This window comes from Dreissena polymorpha, chromosome 6 (assembly GCF_020536995.1).
Source record: "Dreissena polymorpha isolate Duluth1 chromosome 6, UMN_Dpol_1.0, whole genome shotgun sequence".
NCBI lineage: Eukaryota > Metazoa > Mollusca > Bivalvia > Myida > Dreissenidae > Dreissena > Dreissena polymorpha.
Genome location: NC_068360.1, coordinates 95097386 through 95119863, shown reverse-complemented (window position 1 = coordinate 95119863; position 22478 = coordinate 95097386). Strand labels below are relative to the sequence as shown.

The following is a 22478-nucleotide window of genomic DNA, read 5'->3' as shown; positions in this document are numbered from 1 at the left end:
TACCCGGCAAAGCGTAGTTGTTTTTTATACGCTGAATGAGGCTTTGCAAGCATGCTCTATGCTATTGAAATGATTGATTGTAGTTGCCGCGCCGCTTTTAAATGCAGGAAGAAAATATTAACTTTTAAGTATTCTCGATGACTAGCACAGACAGGTGCGTTTGTTATCGCTGAAACTATTGATATTTCAAGTTTATAACTTCCTTAAGTTTTCTGTTCGTAGAATGGGAATGGTCTGTGTCAGTCTGATTTCCGATAAACAGACATCCATGTACATTTCCATAAAATGTCCGGTTATAAATCACCTGATACGACAGGAAGATATTTGAACACCCTGAAAATAGCTAGTCACAGTGCCGTGTACATGTATTACGTTTGCCAAAAATGCTAATGCGTAATTTAAATTGCCACGTCTTTTTCTACAGGTATTTTTGTGAATGGAAATACTTTTAAGTTCTACACAAATTGCATGCAACTATTTTATGATCAAATTTAAAACTGTATAAACACTTAACGCAGATAATACTATTATAAATAAGTTTATTCAGTGTCTAGACCGCATGCCAGTATTTGCTGCGATCAATATAATACTGTACAACTAATCTTGGAGAACATAAAAGTGGCTCTAACGAACGTATCACGTTGTCATCAGTTCATACTGTCGCAATATCGATTTACCCTTAGGAGATGGTTGTTTATATTTTTAGTTATGTAGAACCGAGTTATATTGAATTGTTAAGGAATGAAACCAATATAATGATTACCCAATTGAATATGGCATTCATATAAACTAAAAACAAAGCTCAAATTGAATACTTTAATATCTATATGCAACGAATGCAGAAATGTAGGTCAGGGCTATCAAGCTTGCTTTAAACAGGCGTGCGTGAGCCTCATTCAAGTGCAATATCACATAGCAGGTTAGGTCTCTTGATCAGTGTAAATGCATTGTTCACTGGTTCATATACATAGGCCTTCAGCTTATTCTCTTCCTGTTAAAAGCATTAATTTTCAAGATTGCCGAATGTAATGTGAGATAGTTAAATGAGCGTCCGAGGTAAATATATTGAAGGCTAGTGAAAATTATAACAACGTATTGAACGATCGGCGTATTCTTTTTACACCAGATATATTGTGTCGATACTTAACTTCATATTTTATAATAGCTCATTATAATTGCCATAAGTTATTGGTAATTATTACGATTGATTGATCTGTTAAACGAAACACAGTGTAGAAACGAATCGTCGGGTACCTTGTTGGTGTTATTAATAACTGCTTCTTATCACATATATAATGTTGTTTAAAATTACAAATAGGTTGGTGTTTATTATGATGAAGTGGAATTCGGGTATTATAATCGGAAGAAGTAATTAAAGTCCATACGATATTTTAATAAATAAGGCTTCCGTGCATTATTCATTGTTCTTTACAAATTATCATGATCTCAAAGTAATCACAAACATTTGTGGTATGATGCGTTGTTAATTTCCAAATTTGATATAAATTTAAAAATATGACAAATAAGTTATAAGTATGCTATATAATGACTATTTTATTACCCCAAACCAATACATATGCCATTAACAAAATACATGTATCAATAATAATGGTTACCAGTTGTTTGATTCGTAAATAGCACAATGACTGGTTTCCATATGCATGTTATTTGTAGACGTCTGTGTGGATAGATATTGTATTTACACACGTAACAAATGTGTGACAAGGGCATTTACAAATACTGCCATGCGTATATTTTCCTGAACTACTTCGCCCTGGATGTAATATACTTGTACGAGACGCCCGCACACTTTGAAAGTAATGTAAACATTACAATAGCACATATCAAATAAACATTCTAACACGCATAAACTAAATTTAACATTGGTATTTCACGTAGAAATTAAACCTTATTTGCAAGTTATAATCTTTAGAGAAGCGTAAGTGATACATTTAATGTGCACCAATCAATATACATAGTAATACAATTGCAAGTTATAATATAACATGCTAATACAAACTATGTACATGTCACTATAAAGTTTTGATCAACATATGAAACTTTGGATATCAGAAAATTAATTGTTTAACAATGTATATAACGATATGCGTATGTGAAGTTGCAAAACATGTTGTAGAAACGCTGAATATAATATTAAGGAATAATAAAACACCGGAAACAATATCAAAAGGGAAATCTGTGTAAAACCATGATTTTCTTTTATTCGAGTGACCACATGGCTTTAAAATTAAAAACAACTCAACATTGTGTGGACCACTCACATAGATTTGTGAATATCTTCGAGTATCAGTTCGGTGTGTGTGTTATCATCTCCATCGATACAATTCAAACATCAATGTGATGTAAACGTGCCATCAACGTTTTTTATGTAGCATTTAAATAGACTTATGTCAATTGCAAGTTTTCACAAACAAATGAAACCCCAACGATCGTTACATATTAATGCTTTCGTTTAAAGGTGATTGTTGACAGACAAAATGATTGTAAAATATTGCATTAACGGTCTCTTATTCACGTCCGTTTATTATAAATAGATTCTAGCTGTTAACATGTAAATAATAGTATACTTTATTCTACATTTCAATATCCGTTTACATTACGGTCCGATAATTTAGGCACATGTATAAAACACATATAATTAGCAAAGCAAGATATGTGGATTGCTTCATCTGAGTTTTTTTTTATGTCAATAACACGATTTGTTCCTTATCTTATTTCAGTTTCCCCTCCGTTTCCTAAATGTCAGGAAGGTTTGTTTTTGTCATAAACACATCATGTTTTTGTATAAACTGCACACCCCTCGACAAAGCTCTTCATGAATTCATGGCAGAAACGGTATTGTTCCTGAAATTATTTAATTGTGAAATAAGATGCAATATAATAGTTTAGAAAGTGAACTATACACCACTACAAACATTTTTGTATGGGCAATGGTCTTTGTATGCTGAATTCTCTAGTTCTCTACTAATTCGAATCGTTTCTCGTCATGCTCCTACACTTGTTTAAAGGTGGTCGGTATGTCTGTCCGTTGCTTTGTCCGTCAGCTGCTGTTTCTATGAATCTCTATGCCCGTCCTTTTATCAGTTTGTATCCTTGCGTGCATGTCAGTATGTATAACATTGTGCTCTTCGATCATTCTTAATGTAGGTTATCTTATTTGTGGGTTGTTTTCTGACGATGACATTATATCGATGTTCTGGCTTGCTCGTCTTTATGTGTGTCGTTGCGATTGGTTGGATTGTCAGATAGGCGGAATGCTAGATGTTATACCAGATTTCAATCTCCCTTTGTTCTATATGATTTAAAAATGATTTCGCTTTTTGGGGTGTGTCTGCTATATAGCTGCTGCACCGATCTCCTTTATATGTATACTTCTGTCGATAATATTGTCTTTTTGGATTGTCGGTTTCTCTGTAGGCATGTCATACGGCCAATATATGTAGGTATTGCGTTCTGACGTTTGTTAAGTCAATCGGTGCGTAAATTGACTTTTATTTTCTAAATTTTTTGTGTATCCGTCTTTCCTGTGAGGTTTGTATGTATGTGTGTATTTGTTTTCTTTCTTGAGTTCTCGTATGTTTTATTTGAATCTGCAATTATCATTAGATATTACCGAACATCGAACGTAAAACACTGACAATCCCACCAATTATCGTGTGTTGAAAAGGATGCAGCATGAGCAGAACTAGATTCCATTCATTCAAGGCAAGTGCTCTACCGAGTTAACTGAGCGGGCTGCTTACACTGCTCATCCCAAATATAGGTTCCGTGTTATACTCTGACACCGCCATACGCACATTTAAATTCGTTCTTGACTTTCTAGCCAAATAGAACCGTGTAAGCTTGCTCCCGACTTACATGTAGGCGTATGTAATAAAGAGCGATTGGTTTCTTTGTCGCAGTGGCGTTCTTATTGCGCAGCAATTCCGATGCTCGATTCCGAAACCTCTTGCTTTCCAGTTGTTATATGTAGCAAACTAACCGAGCAACTTACAGAGCTATTCTCTAATCCCGCTCACGTGTGTAACAGCGTTTTCTGACTCTCCATGGATGTGTTAGTTTTCGAGTCAGTGTGTCAGAAGTATACAAGTTTATTCTGAGAGTGCCCTTATATTTTTGTGTCAGAATGTTATTAAACAGATATGTGCATAGTCTTTTCTCTAAGCAACACATGCGTGCAAAGCAATATGCAATATAAAGATACAATTTCCATAGTGAGGATGCTTTAATAACTTTACATTTGTTTTCAAACTTTCACAAAAATACATTCTGTTTAACAGATCATGTTATATTTGAAAATATCAGCATTGGTAAGCTGTTTAAATGAGCATTTCATTCGTGTTAGGACAACCAACATAAATTCCCTATATATCAGTGCAACTCTAATTTACCTCGTTACGTATGACTTGCTGCCTCCTTCGCCTGATTAATCGTACTGTTTCTGCAACGGCCACTTCCCCGTCATGTTTACTGCGCTCCATTAGACACCAAAGCACTGCCACTAGACCACTGCGACTGTACCCGTCACTTTAAATAAGGAGGTGAGTGCATAAGAAATCACATTTTTTCATTTTTGATAGTAAATGTAGTATTTTCCGCGTACTTTGTCACTGTCCAACTGTACATGTTAAAATAGAAAATAGCTAAAACAACTAAGACCACATTATTATTTAATTAAAATACATACTGGCACTGAATCACGACTGGTCCGTCTGTGGCAGCGAGTTTTTGAACTTCGTTTAGCAGACTTAGCAATTCATTCGCCGGACACAAATCAAGCTGCTGTGACCAGTTTGTGAATCTAAACACGAGAACATCGAAGCCGTCTTGCTAAAATGAGATAACATGGCATATTCGTACAAACATAAATAATAAAAACACATGTTTTAGCATATAGTTCACAGGATTATTCACAAAATATGGGTTTGTACCTCTCCGATATGTTTGAATCTCACAAAATATTGTTCGAAGTGCTGCTTCTGTTCAAATGATATGGATAAGGCGGTGAAAGGACCTATCACAATAGTTTTTTCATTCTCTGGTAAGTACGGTTCCATCTAAAACATATGTGTGAATGATGTAATTTTACGTGATTTCGTTTGACAATGAAATTCACATTTATTAGAACCTAAACGTTTTTTACATGTGTTGACATACAAACAGCGTATGCCAGGCTTGAACTTGGAATATAGTGTTTCCTTAAAACATATAACCTTATCGCCTATGGTTACAACCGTCCGAACATAGTGGTCGTGCAGCAGCTGTACGAAATCAACATCTGAGCTTATATTTGCTGACTGCGTCAGTATCAATCTGTCTCCTTCTTTAAATGTCTACAATACAAGTTTAAAAGCTCTAACAATGTAATAACTAAGGTCGCCGTGGTGTAATGGATATGGTGTCCGCCTTGCGACCGGGAGGTCACGGGTTCGATCCCCACCGTGGGAGCGTTCTTTAGATCTCCCCCAAAGACACCAAGTACTAGTTCTAGGCCCAGGAAACGGACTCGAGAGCGTTTATATAAGCCTAAGGCTTTCGACGGAATCGAGCTAAAATAAATAGGTTTAATCTAAACTAATGTAATAACATGCTATTGTCACACTAACAATTAAACACTTTTAACTATAAATGAACGCAAAGGCATTAACCATACATAATTTTAACACAAATTGTTTCAAACTTATAATGATTCCAAAAACAGTAATACATACATTTAATCAAATATGTCCATCTAGTAGAAATGCATTGCATATAAATTCGTTATAAATACTTACCGATAGATACACGGCATTTATGTAATCTGTATGCCCCCTCGTGTTTACAGCCATGTTCAGTACTGGGCGATATTTGTCATCTATTGACAAAACACGTGAAATTGGTACAATTAAAGAACATGATCATTGATTGAAGACACTTGTCTTTTATATGGAAAGCATAGCGAATAAACACGTGTATTTGCACCAAATATTAAAAACCTGGCGTACCTGGAATAACACATGGGTCGATGTTTTTATCAATGTTTTCGGGTTTTTCACCATCTAAAACTCTCATGTAGATATCATCTACAGTTTCATCCTTGCTTTCAGCAATGTGAGAGCGGCATATTGTCTGTTGAAGCAAAATTAACACACGGTACAATAAGTCTACACTTTAATTTGAAAACAAATATGTTTCAACATTATTACAAATGTAACATTTTTTTCAAATATAAATTTGATTTTTTGGAAGAAAAAAAATCGCGTCAAAATAATATATATCATGTTTCTAAACAATTAGAAATAAACGACGTAATTTCATGTAGTTCGATTTTGATCATCAACTTCTCAAATAATCTCATCACACGAAAATACACCTGTGATTATGTTTACCATGTATTCTTCGTTGAGATAGTTGGTTGTGTAATTTTTGTTAAAAAATGTTTTGTTGTACACCACTTCTCCAACAGGGCACAGCGCTTCACACAATACTTCGTGGAGGTATAAATACTGGTTCTTTGTACAAAAAAATAATACAAGAGCATAACAAGCAAATATTTAGACGATAGTTAACCCGAATTGTTTCTTTTAGTATTAACGGCATTAAAGGGACGGTCAACCACGACGACGTAGAAAAGAAAAGTTGTAAAATACCGTATTTGTTTACAATTATTAGTTTATATTGATTAAAATATCACGACTGGTATATTACATTACTTGAAAAAAGTTGTTAAGTTATCATATTTTCAGTATATTCGGTAATACATTTTACTGGGTATGTCTACCAGGTAACTACCAGTTAACTATAAATAACGCCAGTAGATTGATCATCATCGTCACGTGGTAAACCCAAGAATGCAAATTGTGCATGCGAAGTGAATTGTATATATTTTATATATAAAATGATCAATCTACTTGCGTTACTTATAGTGTGTATATCGGTATGTCACCTATTTTCGCGATGTACTTTCGATTTCACATCGCGAAATTGTATTACCAAATATACTGAAAATATTAACTTTTTTCAAGTGATGTAATATACCAGTCGTGATATTTAAATCAATATAAACTAATAATTGAAAAAATATGGTATTTTACAACTTTTCTTTTCTTCGTCGTCGTGGTTGACCGTCCCTTTAATTGTTGTTGTTTATCAGCGTGGATTTTTTTATATATAATTTTAACAAAATATATTTGTAAAGTATGTATGGCCATCGATTTGCAGCAAAGTCGTCCTTTTGATATTGACGTTCGATCAATTTATTTGAAAGTAACTCTCTGACATCCGTTTTCAAGACTTAACAGATACAAAAGTAAACACAGAAAGCAAATGTTTTAAATTATAATTGTTAGCATTGAGCCATAAGAGAGGATTACATGCTTTGTTATTCCAATCAATAGTTTGTAAATCCTAAATATTTTCTGTTTTAAACTTATCTAAGCAGAGAAAAACGTCATTCATTGTAAATTAAGTCGGAGAACAGAATTTCGAAAATTCTCAATTTATATGATAAGTACGTAAATTGAAAAAAAACTTCATCAGAGGTTTTGCTTACCTCAATACCATTCAAATAGGATTTATAGCTTAGGTATCCTACATTGAAATACTCTGTCCGAAATGAATTAATTAAATGATTGAACGCATTTTCTTTATTCAAGTACCATTATCTATTCAAGAATTATTTAACTCGTACTCCGATGTGTTTCATCAGAATGTAAAGGTTCCTTTAGGGATGTTTTATGGGTATTTAAGGCAATAATAGTAAACTATTTTATTTAAAAGCTCTTTTGATCTTAACTTCAAACAAGCTTACAACAAAATATATAAGCTTCTTTATTTGTTCTTAAGTAATTATTTTTTTCATTTGCAAAGCCGTCGGTCAAACCGTTTTTTAGATATCGCGCGTACACGAAAGGTCTTTGGATCGATTACAGAACTACCTACCCAGCGACATACCGACCGACAGAAGTAGATGCCTAAAGTGATATAAACCTTAGTCTTCGAATGGAGGAGTGATAATAAGCCATTGATATTGTATGTTGAGGTGAACGACAACCAAATACATGCGTGTCTCTGAATGAAACAAAGGTGTCGTCGTTCGGTGTTAATTTATTTATTAAATATTTATGACAATACCCCAAACCTTTGTCTGAACCATGTTGATCCTTTGTTCACGAAGTAATAACACGGCGTCAAACACGTTTATGTGTTTTTCCGATACCCCTTGGTCGTAAAGATAGTCTAATGCGATGAATGTGCCAGTTCGGCCCACACCAGCACTGAAGAAAATAATAAACAATTGGACATAAGTGTACCAGAAAAAACAACAAAAGATCGACTTACTTCGTACATACTTATATACATGTCACACACTAAGAAATGCAAAACCTGCAATGCACAATCCATGGAGATTCTTCATGCCTCTTCAAGCTGCGAACCTTCCGCCAGAATTGCAAAAGCGACAGGGCTGTGTCTGGGACGTCTTTGTCAGGCCACGCCGTGAAGTGAAGATGAGTAATGGTTTTTGAAGAACCCTTCTATATAAAAGAATCAGTATTGTAAAACGTTTATATACAATAACATGAGCGAATTAATTTATGGTATATATTATAGTTATAAAATTAAAATCATGAACTAAATACCCGATTGCATTCCAACGTGCGAACAACAAAGTCGGCATGAATATCTTCAGACAGTAGATGTATTGTAGAGTCTCCATACTGACAATTATTGGCGGCGTCTTTAGGCCAGTACTGGATGCATTTTCTCTGCAAACATATGCGTTTTTAACAATTGTGAATTTGAAGTATTTTCCAACAGATTTACACATTGTACTAATATAATAGTAAGTGTAAATCGACCAAACCATGCATGCATTTTTTTGCTACAGCATTGAGATTGGTGTACGTACCTTCGAATCCTCTACTAGATTTGTAACCATTACCACAACTCGAACATTATTTTCCCAAACCATTCTCCAAAAATCCGCGATCGTGTCGGCTAATGGTCCTACAAATTCATGAGTTGATACCAACAGGCACGAATACATCAATACATACATACATACAAACAATCTTTAATGAAGAAGTTCATTATAAAAAAATAAATAAAAGCGCCAAAAGAATAATTACACACATGCATAAATACAAAAACAAAGAAACTTAATGAATAAATTAATACAATCGACAAAGGATAACTATATTCATCATTAAATGCATGAATAAAGGAAAGTAACTAATTTATTAACCTTGTGCAGCGATATAATTCTTTGGAGATGAATAACCCTGAAATAAAACATTTCGAGTTTAATATTCGGAATAATAATAATAATAATAATAATAATAATAATAATAATAATAATAATAATAATAATAATACTAGTAATAATAATAATAATACATAATTTATATAGCGCCCTGTTCATACAGTAGTGTGCGTTTAAAGGCGCTTCACAAAAATGTACATGTACAACAAATAACATTTGTTAAAGCTTCAAATTTAAGAGCACATTCTAACTAATAAAATGTAATACAAGAACTGGCTTTATCAAATGACGATTAAAATAAAGAAAACGTCTAATGGCTGTTGTACGGGGCATTATATAACCATATGTCTGTTGTATAGGGCAGTATACTACAATGTGGCTCTTGTACAGGGCAGTATATCACCATGTGTCTGTTGTACAGGGCAGTATATTACCATTTGGCTCTTGTACAGTGCAGTATATTACCATGTGTCTGTTGTACAGGGCAGTATACTACAATTTGGCTCGTGTACAGCGCAGTATATTACCATGTTTCTGTTGTACAGGGCAGTATATTACCATTTGGATGTTGTACAGGGCAGTATATAATCATGTGTCTGATGTAAAGGGCAGTAAATTACCGTTTGGCTGTTGTTCAGGGCAGTATACTACAATGTGGCTGTTGAACACGGCAGTATACTAACATGTGGCTCTTGTACAGGGCAGTATACTAATATACGGCTCTTGTACAGGGCAGTATACTACCATGTGGCTCTTGTACAGGGCAGTATACTACCATGTGGCTGTTGCACAGGGCTGTACACTATCATGTGGATGCCGCACACGGCAGTGCATTAACATGTGTCCGTTGTACCGGGCCTTATATTAGCATGTGGCTGTTGTACAGGGCAGTGTACTACTATGTGGCTCTTGTACAGGGCAGTATATTACCATGTGTCTGATGTACAGGGCAGTATATTACCATTTGGCTGTTGTACAGGGCAGTATACTACCATGTGGTTGTTGTATAGGGCAGTATATTACCATGTGGCTCTTGTACAGGGCAGTACGCTACCATGTGGCTGTTGTACAACGTAGTATATTACCATGCGGCTGTTGTACAGGGCAGTGTATTAACATGTGTATGTTGTATAGGGCAGTATACTACCATGTGTCTGTTGTACAGGGCAGTATATTACCATTAGGCTGTTGTACAGGGCAGTAAACTACCATGTGTCTGTTATACAAGGCAGTAAACTACCATGTGGCTCTTGTACAGCATATCACCAAGAACTATTATGTTTACTTGAACAATACATATACTGGACAAATCTGTAATACAAAATATAATTACATCTATGAAGCTTGCATTGATGAAATCCGTGTCTACATCGTTTCCGATTACAGAAAGAATAACCCGATTTTTGTCGTCTGAAACAAACCAACAAGCGAAAATGATAAATATGTTCTTACGACTGCATGGTGCAGGAATACCGGTCAAACAAATAAAATATATTTGTAAAATTTACTTACATGGATACATATTTCTGTATCTGTTTTTCGATGTATTGGCTGTTTTAATAGCTGCGTTAGTGCTTTCTTTTATAGTCTCACTCGCGACGCTCAATGCCTGGCATTTAAGATATATAATGGCATATGTATATGTGTTGCGCAATAAAAAAGAGACAAAATGTACTCGGAGTTTATCAGAATCGTACTGAACATTGTAAAGAATACAGATTTAAAAACTGCTTACGCTAAATTCAGTGAAAACATCTGTTTTATTGTTCTTATCTCGAGTTATAATCTCTCGTAAGTTTTCAATTCTGATGGTTCTACTATTAAAATTAGTCTTTTTCTTGTAGATGTTGTCGTATATTGGATCATGCTCAATTAAATATGAGTCTTGTTTTTCTGTAGCAAATGTATCAGTAGAAGGTGCCGCTACAGTCGAGCCAGAGATGTCTGATATGACTGTATTATGTTTGATAATTCGTTGGATCCCAGCTGTAAATTGTGAACTATTTTCCTCAGATTGTTTATCTTCGTATACCGGTACTAATTTCCGTGCCCGCTGGTCCGAACTATGTATTTGGTTTTCGCTAAGACACGGTGCTAATTTATTTCCAACTTTGCATGAACGTGGACCATCAATTACGGAGCAAGACGATTCCATTTCTTTTTTGGTTTGTTTTGTTTCCTCACGAGGTTTTACCATACCTTGCAATTTGTGCAAAAGTCATGCTTTCAAGTTGATTAACACTATGCATTTTGAATTCGTAACACGAAAGGATGTTATCGTAAATACAAAGAAAATATCAATTATTTTACTAAGTTTGTAACGGGTTGTAAAACCTAAAAAACGCATGTTTTCATTGCAAAAAATATTACTTACCGATATTTTCGTATGCGCCATTAGATTGATTTAGTAATCTTCAAAATAAAATAATAATTAAATAAAAGGATGCAATCATATCTTAAAAAACAATAAGAATTAAATATATACATAGAGACAAGATTATACGTTTCGACCACACATGTCTTTTTGTTGCATAATAGTAATAATGCGGTTTATTCCAATAATTCGATTACTATTACCTTCTCGTGAGTATTTTTTTCAAATCAGATTTTGGCACTTCTAAAACCAGAAAAAGGGCATTAATTTTAAATAAATATACACAACTAAAACTGAAAAAGAATAGCAATAAACATAAGACAGCACATAATAGTCAAATAAATGACAAAACACGAATTTATAGTAATATATTATGATATATTTGTTAGAAACACATGTGAGTGTTATAATTGCATATTTTATATATACATATTCCTGATCTGAGAGCAATTTACCTTTTATTCTGTGTCTCCATATAACAACTATAACGGCGACGATTAATACAACTCCTGCAGCACCACCTATCGAACCCCCAACAGCAGATGAAGTCGATCCCTTATCAACTATAATTTAACAAATATTGTTAAAGACTTGTGTATATATATTGTGAAAAGAAGATTGGTACAATTCAAATTGTCGATGGTCAGACACACGTTTGGATTTAAATAAATATGAGAAGACGTAGCTATTACCTGCATCGACGAGCGTCGTTATGTTTATTGCTTGAGTCCAATCCGACTCTCCAATTTTGTTTTGAGCCCGTATTTGAATTTGGTATGTAATCCCAGACGCTAACCCATCGATTGTCCATATATGTTTCGAAATGTTTATGGGAATAATAATCCAGCTGCCATCGCCTAATACTTTGTACCTTATAGTGAATGTTTGAGTTTCCCCGCCATTGAAACCTGGAATCCATTCGACGATCAGTTCCGTTTTCCCTATTCTGCTTATTTGCGATTCTTTCGGAATTTCCGGTTTAGCTATGATATACAATCAGTTTGATGAATGAATATGACAATTCAATTATATGCATTATATCATTCGATTGTTAAACATATGTTGAACGAAACGATTTGGAACTTAAATGGCAAATAAATTATAGGGTAGTTTAATGACTGATGCACATACACTGCGCTTTTAAAGTGAACACTTCCATCGTTGAACCCAGTTTGTTAGAAACGTTCACCATGTAGTCGCTATAATCTTCAAGTTGCACATGAAATATATTTAGCTGTGTCTGCATGCTATCAACAGAGAGTGTGATCAGGAAGTTGTTGTCATCTGATAATACCCTCCAACTATCATTCTCTCGCTTGTACCAAATTACATCTTGTAAAGTCGGTTTAGGATATGCAATTATTGTGAATGTGAACAACACAGAGTCGTTCGGTGCACTTGACAATGTTGTAGTTGGAAGAGAAAATGGCGATGCTCTCGGTACACCTGTAAAAAACGAGTATATGGTAATGTATATTTATTTCAAGTTAATACACTATTATTTAGTTTAATAAGATGCACTTACAGTAAACTAAAAGAGCAAATAACTGTCTCCCTTCGTTATAACGATTGTCAGCCAAGCATGTGTAGTTTCCAGTATCATATTCGCATTGTGCTTGTTGAATGCGATATTTAGCTTCACGTGCTTTTATTTCAACCATGATGCTTTCATTTCCACGGGTAGTATTCATTACACGAAGCACAGGCTCGGGATCACCATCTGCAACACACAACAGATCTACTGTCTCACCCTGGTTAACAGCGATGCTATTGTGTGATTGATTTGATTTGAATTCCCGTACATATGCTCCGTCTGGAAAAAATGTGTTTTGATTTTACTTTTAACAACAATAAATTAATAGGCAAAGTGAAGATACACAAATAAATGGACATTGTATGATTACCAGTAATTTAAATAAATATTTCAGCAATAATTGTATTTTGCACAATTATTAATATCGCGTACGTGTTTAGTTTAAAAGTAGCAACATGTGTGACAAACAAAATATTTCGAGTTACAAACAAGCTTAATACAATTTTTATCCACCTATCTCATCGTGTTACCTGTTGTAAATATATGCATTATACACATCATGTTTCTCAAGTTTTTTTTCCAAACGACGGAATAATTATACAAATATACTGAACATGTTTTATTCGCATGATTTGATAACACATAATAGTGCTATATTTATTCTTAAATGATTTAAACACCTGTGTTAAAATGTTTATTTAATCAATATTTCATCTTACATTCAACATTTATATAGACTGTCGACTGACTTAATCCGTATAGCACTTCATTAGTTATTGGTTGCATTCTGTTCGAAGCATTGCACTGGTATTCCCCTTCATCTGCCAATCTAATGTTGTTTATTATAAGTGTTTTTCCAGTACCAATCACTCTGCCAATGTCCTTCCTTATCCATGAATAGTTTGAGGCTGGTGGATTACCAACACGAGTCAAATTGCACACAACTGTGAGAGAATTGTTCAGTAGCACTGTTTGGTTCTGGAGACGTTGAACATCAGGCGGGTCTGTATAATCAAATTGGCGTATGCACTTAATTAAAGTACGCGATATTATTTTGAAAAAATATGCTGATGACCGTTATTAGATTATTCATATTATAAAGTTAAATGGCTAAACAAAAAGTAATAATGTTTAAATAACGGTTAAATACATAGAATAACATTTGATGCTCAATCTATAAGCAGACATGTTCAATATTAAAGCCACACACCTTGAAATGAACTACATGGCATAATAATTTTAAGTATAAATAAGAAACATATTATATCTATGCCAATTAGAATAAATCTGGTGGTTACAAGGTAGAAATCGGTGCTTTTTGCGCTTTAAATCTTAAAAATAATCGTGTTTGTCTAAATGGACGTATACGTCTAGAAATCCTACTTTCGGTTTAAAAAGCGGTACCGTTTGAAAAATAATAAATAACTTGCTGACTAGGCTATAGATTTAATTTTATCTATGCCAATTAGAATAAACCTGGTGGTAACAAGGTAGAAATTCGTATATTGTGCGCTGTAAAACTTTAAATAATCGCGTTTGTTGAAATAGTGTATACGTATAGAAATCCTACTTTCGGATTTAAAATTTTAAAACAATTATTAATTACTTGCTAACTAGGCTATAGATTTATTGACAATTTTGCACACTTTCAAATTGCATCTATATGTATTGATTAACATGTATTTCATTTAAAGGTGTGTGGCTTTAATGCACATCTGTACTCACATAACACTTCCATTGAAACGGTTACAAGTGTAGTTCCGACAACACTCTTTCCCCCACTATCTGTCATGGTGTTTTCTGCTTTACATGTTACATTTCTCTCTATGTCAGTTCTCACATTTATTATTATCAGAGCATCACCTTTTTGTGCTACATGACCAGACCAAGTATATCGAGGAGCTGGGTTACTGCTGGCCGAACATAATATTTTGAACGACCATCCTTCAATAACTTTAAATTCATTCTCTATTGGAGTGACGTTATTGTACATCAATGCTATGGTCGAAGGGCCATCTTAAAAGTATAACACATATGCAATTGATTTATGATGGTATATAAACAATATTATACGATATCTTGTCAAAACTCACATGTAAACTTATACTTACAGAGTATATCAAGATTTGCGAAGGAATAGTTACTGCCAATAACATTTCCTTTAAATGATGTATCCATAACATTTTTTGCCATGCAAATTCGCCTTGTGTTCGTTGTTCGCGTTACATTCACTATCGTTAAAATACTCCCTTTGTGTCCGGCATCCCAGGTGTATGTCGAGTTCGGAATACTGTCAACGGAGCACATCAAGATAATGGTACTTCCAACTATGACTTTAATTGGATCATGTAACGCATTCCAAAGTGCATCTGAGTTTGTAGGAATTGTGTACGTGATTGTAGGAACACCAGGGCCATCTACAGACAGACAATTATGCAATAATGATTCAGCATATACAGACATTAAGATAACATTTGCAATAAACTCTCAATATGTGCACCGGTTCTTACATAATACTCTAGCGGATACGTTTCTTGTTACATTAGACGTTGATATTACTCCATCAAATTCAGTCATAGTGTTTGTAGCTTGGCAAGTCCATACAGCATCATGCTGCACACTTATGACGTTTAATGTAGGTGAATCAATCAGTTGTCCATTCCAGAATACCGTAGCCAGGGGATTGGCGTCACTAGTACAGACTATGTTGATGTTGTCACCTCTCTGTACTCTTATTGTACTATTAATGATTTCTATGCTCTTGTCATTGCTCGATAACTTTGTAATGACTGGTGGATCTGTAATTGCAGATTTCACTATTTTTAATGTTAGTACGGCGTTAACATTTAAGTGCAATGTCAACTTCTAAGGTGAGTATCTTTAAAGCTTTATTCACATTCTGACATTCTTTTTACCATTTAGAAGCGATTATCTTATTAAAGATTTGACCCCTGTTGTACCAACAATTTCAATTATCAAAATGATTTTAATTCAACTTACACAATACGTTTATTTTTAATGCGATATTCTTCTCTGTAGCCTCTGCACTATTTATACCGTCAAATGTGCGCATAACATTATACGCCTTACATGACACGCTACCGTTATTGCGAGTGAATGTACAATTCAGAAAAGCACCGGTCGATCGTCCGCCCGAGTAAGTCCAATTATACGAAGGTTGTGGATATCCGGTGGAGAAACAATTCAAATGAACGAGTCTATCCTCTCGTATTGACAAATCAGTTGATATACTTAGATTGTTGATAGTCACTTTTGGGTTAGAAACGGGGTCTGCAAACGATATATCAAACGAGTTAGTTTTAAATACGTCTAATGAAAACTCATTCAACTATCGTTTTCTGAATGTCGGAAAGACATGTTCAAACAATCTGCAATAGACATAGCGTACCAATAGTAACAAAAAAAACATTAAGTATTTGAAATGAAACACACACTACATTTAAAATTTTTGTTAAGTACTTACACTGTACTCGAATGCTTATGTTAGCTGATAGAATGTTACTAATGGATTTAAACTCATAACTTGCAACGCAGGATATATTTCCAGCTATGTACCCGTTAGCGTTTGGTATAAATTGTAAATCACTTCTTGCGACGCCATCAATGTGCGAATAATAAGCAAGGTGTGTTATGTTTATGTTGTCGTTGAGCCATTGAATACTAGCCACTGGCCGGCTTAATGAAGTGATGCATGTAAAGGTAGATACGACATTGAAAACTGGGTAAGCAACTGACGTCTCTGGTAGAATGGTTAAGGAAGTAAGTGGAACTGGAAATATAACAATGCGATTTTTGTATTACCCTATAAATAAAATGGGCAAATTATTATGCGTTTAAATGAAATGAATGAGCTATATGTTTTAATATATTCGGATGTATTTGACATGATTCAATTGGATTTGATTTGTGGCACGCATATGGGTCATAGTTTTACTATTGAAATCAATAACATGTGTAACATTATTTAAAAGATTATAATCATTGAAATTCATATACGGTACAATATAGCTCGTAACCCTTATACAATTCCCCATAGCGAAACCACCGTCGTTTCAGGAAATACTTTGAAAATAACACCAGATGTGTTACACTATCTGCGGTGATTGTTGATGGGTGTTGCGGCAAGGCAACGCGACGTTAACTAGATTACTTTGTATGAAAACGTAAATGTCAGTTTACTTTATCATGCCCATGTTTATTAAATAATATGTGTGCATGAACAACGAAACAACATAGGTGCATTGAGTTTCCATTATTTGAATAAAGAATCGGCAAACCAGTACAGATTCGCCACGTAACGTTATATTCTACAAAAAAATCATTTATATGTACAATGCCCATTGAACAGGTTTTCTTTAAATTGCATAATTACTTTCACATAAAATTACCTAAAATTGTAATAATGAAATCCTCAATAATATAATTATTACTTAGGCTTGTATTCGTTATCGTTAAGGAAACTGTATTCAAATAAACTAAATTAGATGTGTACATATTTTAAACAAACTTCACATGTTTTGTTTGCTAAAAGTACACAAGCAGACACGTAATCATACTCGGTATTACTTATTTATTATAAAGGTGTAAGAAATATGAGCAGTTGTATTGACGCCCGTCAGTAATATTTGCGCCCGTTATTAGAGGTGACAGGTCGCTACCTTTACACGGTTGTATATGCACATTATAAACCGGCGCAACACCTGCATCATTGGGATATGAAATAAAACGATACAAATATGTTTACAAAGTGAGTCTTCATTTCGGCCTTTTTTTCTAATCGATAAGTTTTGTGAAGACATATACGTAAACCTGCTATCGGATGCAAAGTAAATAAATTGCCGCTGATGGCTGACGCGGCCAGCGATACCGACAGCGTTTCGTTTTTAAGCGTGTTAAATCCCTAAGTTAACGCGCTCTTGAGGTTTACTATCGCGAAATTTGTGCATTTATTTGCGTCGTCAACTCGTGGTTTAAGAACTGGCTCCGATCTTTTATGTATATAAATATGACCAGAGTCGGTAGAATGTTTGGTTCATTATATTTGGCTTTCTGAGAAAAACTCACAGTTGTATAATACAGTTTAATAGTTGCAGCTATCAAAAGCATATTCAATTTTGCTTTTTGGATAGTTTCAAAAAAAAATAACTAGGCAACGTTTATGTGTTGGTTAAATAGAACCAAATATTCCATCGTGAAATGTTATAGTGCACATAAGGAATGTAATGTTGTATGGAATGGTAATTGCTACAAAATAACTCGAAATAACGAATATCAATTTAGGTACCAACTAACAAATTCAAAGAGTTTAGTTTTGAACACTAATAAGACGGTGTCAGTGTTGTCTTTATTAACAATATAATGCAACATTTGTGTTATGCAGTTTGCTCTTGAAAAATGCTTTACCTTGACCGCGGATCTGTTATTTTTATGCCAGTTTTTTAGGATTCTTCCAATATTGACACATATAAATCTAATGATATTTCAAATTAAATCGTGTTTTAAATTTTGGTACGTGTATGTACACAACGCATGATATACAGTCAAAGTCAAGAGCTCATAAAAGAAATGGTTCGTTCATCTTTATTTTTAAAATATTAACAACTACGATCGATTTCGCTTTATCTATTGGTATTTGTCAGAAACTTATAACCACATGTTCTTTATTGCAAACAAAATTATTTATTAAAGTAAAAAAACTCTTGGAATAGCTTTCATTATTTTTATTAATAACCTGTTTGGGGTTTTATTCCAATAAGGTTTAAACGTTGATCAAGTGATGAACTGCATTTGACTAACCCCCCCCCCCACATTACAATATCGTCCTTATTAAGTACATGGATGCGTTGATGACACTGAGCCCAAATGAACTATGAACTAAGTCCAGTTTTCAGAGGAAAAGTTTAAAAAAAAAACTTGCACATAATTTTGAAAGTTTGTCTTTATATTTTGAAAGATAACATTATAAAATGTGGACATGTTCTAAGATATGTATGTTGAAACTGGTAACACACACGCGTATTGCAAGCTATTGGTGATTCTAGTACGCAAATATAATCGTAATTGAAAAAAAAGTATACTCGCAGTTTTAACCGAATTCATCATTGTGTACATATGTACAATTGAGAGCAAAATATAATATAAACTGTTGTCACTTTCCTAATTTTGCATTTTACATCCGACATGTTCACAGATGAACTTTTAAAATTTATTCCAAGGCTTATACAAGTAATAACCAATGAAACCGTCATTTGTAGCAAACGTTAGAACTTGTTATTAATACTATTATAGAAAGAACACACAATTGAGTACCAGACAGATTGATAATAAGACAATTAACATATTGATTACTTACATATTAATCTGATTGTGTAGCTGTTGCTTACACTATACACTTCTCCAATTAAAGCTTTGCAGCGCCAGCTTTGTCCGTCATTTCTTGAATTCACCGACTTTATAGAACACGAGTAGACCTGTGCCGATAAACAGAAACAATCCATAGCATTGTTGTCAGTAGGACACGGTTGATTAGCATCTAGCCATTCTTGAGCAATGACCATTTTCTCTTCTTCTGATCCTTCGTCTCTCATGAACCAAGCAACAACTATCGCCGGGGATGACGTGGAACATGTTAACGTTATGCCACTGTTGACGAAGACATCATTTACATCCACAGTCAATGTCGGCGATGCTTTGTACCCTTTATTAAAAAAATATTTTCTATATCTGGTAAACAATAAGTACACACACGTGTTATCAAAATGCTTATATCGTACGCATTTCAAATATAGTTTCAAATTTCCTATACAATATAGAGTAGATTTACTTACTCATTACTTAACGAAGCGAGCATATTAAAATTTACCTTTCAATACGAACAGCTCAATTATAAAACAAATACAATTAACTACGGAGAAACCCATAGCTCATCATTTAAGGTGATAAAATAATCCTTCATGCAAAACAATCTACGTGAAATGCTAGTCGGTCATACAAGGAAATTTAAGTATCGGACTTGTATTTACAATAATGTTTTCTTTCCTATCCCGGAAAATAAATGAGCAGCATAATTAGACATGTGCCATAAAATAATTTTGTTTAAAGACCAACTGTATTATGTTTTGCAAAATTTGATTATGGGTGTAAATATACGAGTTAATGTATCATTCTTTCAGTATCCGTTGATTATCTTGCTATAGTTAATTATGGATATGTATACGTTTATATGTCAATAATACAGACACAGTGTGTAAAATTCAGTGTACATTTATCACAGCAAAACACATAGATATAAACCTTTCGGCTAACATATGATATCTGCAGACAATAATGTTTTGCATTTGACGCCTCATTGCACCCGAGTTATGACTTTGCTTGTCATGCTATCATTTATATCCGGTTTTAATCAAGTATATTACGTTCTCCATTAAACAACGCCATATTCGGACGGAATAACTGAGAGACGCACGGACGGAAAAATATGATGGTTGGTCAATAAATGTATATGCTGGCTTTTAAAGATTAAATACATAAGGACTCATTCTCGCAAATAAACAAAGATACAAGGATACAAATAAGACATGCCATCTAAACTAAACAACAATGTTTACAAAATGAGCACTGAACCATGATCGCCCTACTGCGTGGTTACCAATATTGACGTAGACGACGTCGCAATTATTTATGTACATATGTAGTCGAAAACAGTCTCACAAAATAAAAATGTGTCTATTTTCTTATTTAATTATCGGCTGAAATGACCTCTCATCATTTAGACATTAATTTCTTTAATAAAATGCATATAGTTGTGAGGATTGTTTAGTAAAGCAAACCGCAAAGGTGTTTTGTTATAGGGTTTGCAGATTGTATTGGTTTATCTGCTTATCAAACTATGGTTACTATAGTCATTTATTAAATATAATAATAACGTTTAAGTAAATATAAGATAAGAATGTCGGATGGATTGATTATTCAATGAAACGATGTGAAAAGAAACATAAAAATGGATACTGAACTCTTATTTGGGCCTCCATAACACGGGTCGTACCGCATCGCAGCAAGTGTATAGCCAAATATTCATCACTAACTTGGTTGTAAACACATAAATCAATGCAAATTTAAAAAGGATAATAACACCAAGATCAGTTTAAAGTAACAGAAATTACTTATCTGTTGATAACTGCCATATATATAGCAAACAAGCAAACGTTAAAAATGCCACCAACCGATACGTTATATGTGCATTATCAGATTAAGAAAGTGACAATCTGAGAATAAATTGAACAACTAATGTATACCGATGGACGAACTTTCTGCAGATCTAAGACTACATACGGCAAATCACATACTTTCGATCTCATTAAATTAATGTACAAATAAGCATATAGTTCGTAAAATTATATGGGCGCCATTAAACTTCCTATATTTTGTAACAATAAAACTATAAAAGGCGTCATTCCTTTTTCTGAAATAGCACAAATACGCAAATGCTTATTATACTATCACAAAGCACGAAAACCTGAATCAATTATATCATGTAGTGCCCAATGCAGTTAATACGATGAAGCCAAACATCGCACATTTTAATAGAAATGTGTTATTTTTGTAAACTAGCAAGTAATTATACTACCACATTACTTAACATTTAAAGTGTGTGAATTTGTTGAGACCATTTTTGCTTGCTGCCGGTTTGTCGTCCACTTCCGGTTTGTCGTGTTACAATTAATTGCCGTTTACGATCTTTTGTTTCTTAAATAACATTTCATTTTTTCGACCGGAACGGTTTTTCAAACAAATATTATGAAAAAAGTTAACAAAACGCATGCAAATATCCTATTATAATTGTCCCTATACGTCAATAAAAGTCTGTATTGAGTCAAGTTTAAGGACGCACTAAATACAACAGTAACCCCTCATATCAGTGCAATATGAAACACTCAATCCCGAGATATGTTCAGGAAAGTATATGTTATCGAATGCAAGAAACATTTTCGTGCTGTGTTGATAGACCTCTTACTCACGACAAAAAAGTTAACTTAAAATTATAATTTTCATATTTGTTATGTAATAATCGCAAGTCGACGAATGCAATGCAATTTACATTATAGCGAATAATTGTATTGTATATAACTGTCGTGCTCTCTTGATTCGGCCAAGATAAATTACCAACACGCCTTTAAATAATAATCACTCACAGAGCTTTGATTTTTGTTTACGTAGCGACTACTTTAAACAGTGTGTGTGTGCTTGATATGCACAGTACACGGTGACAATGGCGTCTTGGATTATGT

The 22478-nt window shown here is 34.0% G+C and overlaps 2 protein-coding genes across 41 annotated transcripts in view; one reads left to right on the top strand and one right to left on the bottom strand.

The window, feature by feature from the left end:
* LOC127834861 (uncharacterized) overlaps positions 1 to 22478 on the top strand; it is a 296874-nt gene that overhangs the window by 37453 nt on the left and 236943 nt on the right. The window lies entirely within an intron of this gene.
* The window catches only part of LOC127834857 (uncharacterized), a 231979-nt gene continuing 210903 nt past the window's right edge, over positions 1403 to 22478 (bottom strand). The window contains exons 8-31 of one of the 11 annotated variants that reach the window (XM_052360938.1): positions 14896 to 15033; positions 13890 to 14174; positions 13162 to 13449; positions 12768 to 13082; positions 12329 to 12619; positions 12092 to 12199; positions 11840 to 11879; positions 11637 to 11674; positions 10998 to 11461; positions 10775 to 10871; positions 10596 to 10672; positions 9245 to 9281; positions 8909 to 9006; positions 8640 to 8765; positions 8386 to 8534; positions 8141 to 8276; positions 6390 to 6512; positions 6006 to 6129; positions 5796 to 5875; positions 5235 to 5354; positions 4953 to 5078; positions 4709 to 4851; positions 4413 to 4548; positions 1403 to 2865 (exon numbers count right to left, since the gene is read on the bottom strand). In XM_052360938.1, coding sequence (XP_052216898.1) covers positions 2794 to 2865; positions 4413 to 4548; positions 4709 to 4851; positions 4953 to 5078; positions 5235 to 5354; positions 5796 to 5875; positions 6006 to 6129; positions 6390 to 6512; positions 8141 to 8276; positions 8386 to 8534; positions 8640 to 8765; positions 8909 to 9006; positions 9245 to 9281; positions 10596 to 10672; positions 10775 to 10871; positions 10998 to 11461; positions 11637 to 11674; positions 11840 to 11879; positions 12092 to 12199; positions 12329 to 12619; positions 12768 to 13082; positions 13162 to 13449; positions 13890 to 14174; positions 14896 to 15033 — 3611 coding nt within the window. In that variant the 3' untranslated portion in view covers positions 1403 to 2793. Of the gene's footprint in view, positions 2866 to 4412; positions 4549 to 4708; positions 4852 to 4952; positions 5079 to 5234; positions 5355 to 5732; positions 5876 to 6005; positions 6130 to 6389; positions 6513 to 8140; positions 8277 to 8385; positions 8535 to 8639; positions 8766 to 8908; positions 9007 to 9244; positions 9282 to 10595; positions 10673 to 10774; positions 10872 to 10997; positions 11462 to 11636; positions 11675 to 11839; positions 11880 to 12091; positions 12200 to 12328; positions 12620 to 12767; positions 13083 to 13161; positions 13450 to 13889; positions 14175 to 14895; positions 15034 to 22478 lie in introns of those variants that run through there. The other 10 variants (XM_052360936.1, XM_052360937.1, XM_052360939.1 and 7 more) reach the window with 10 other exon arrangements.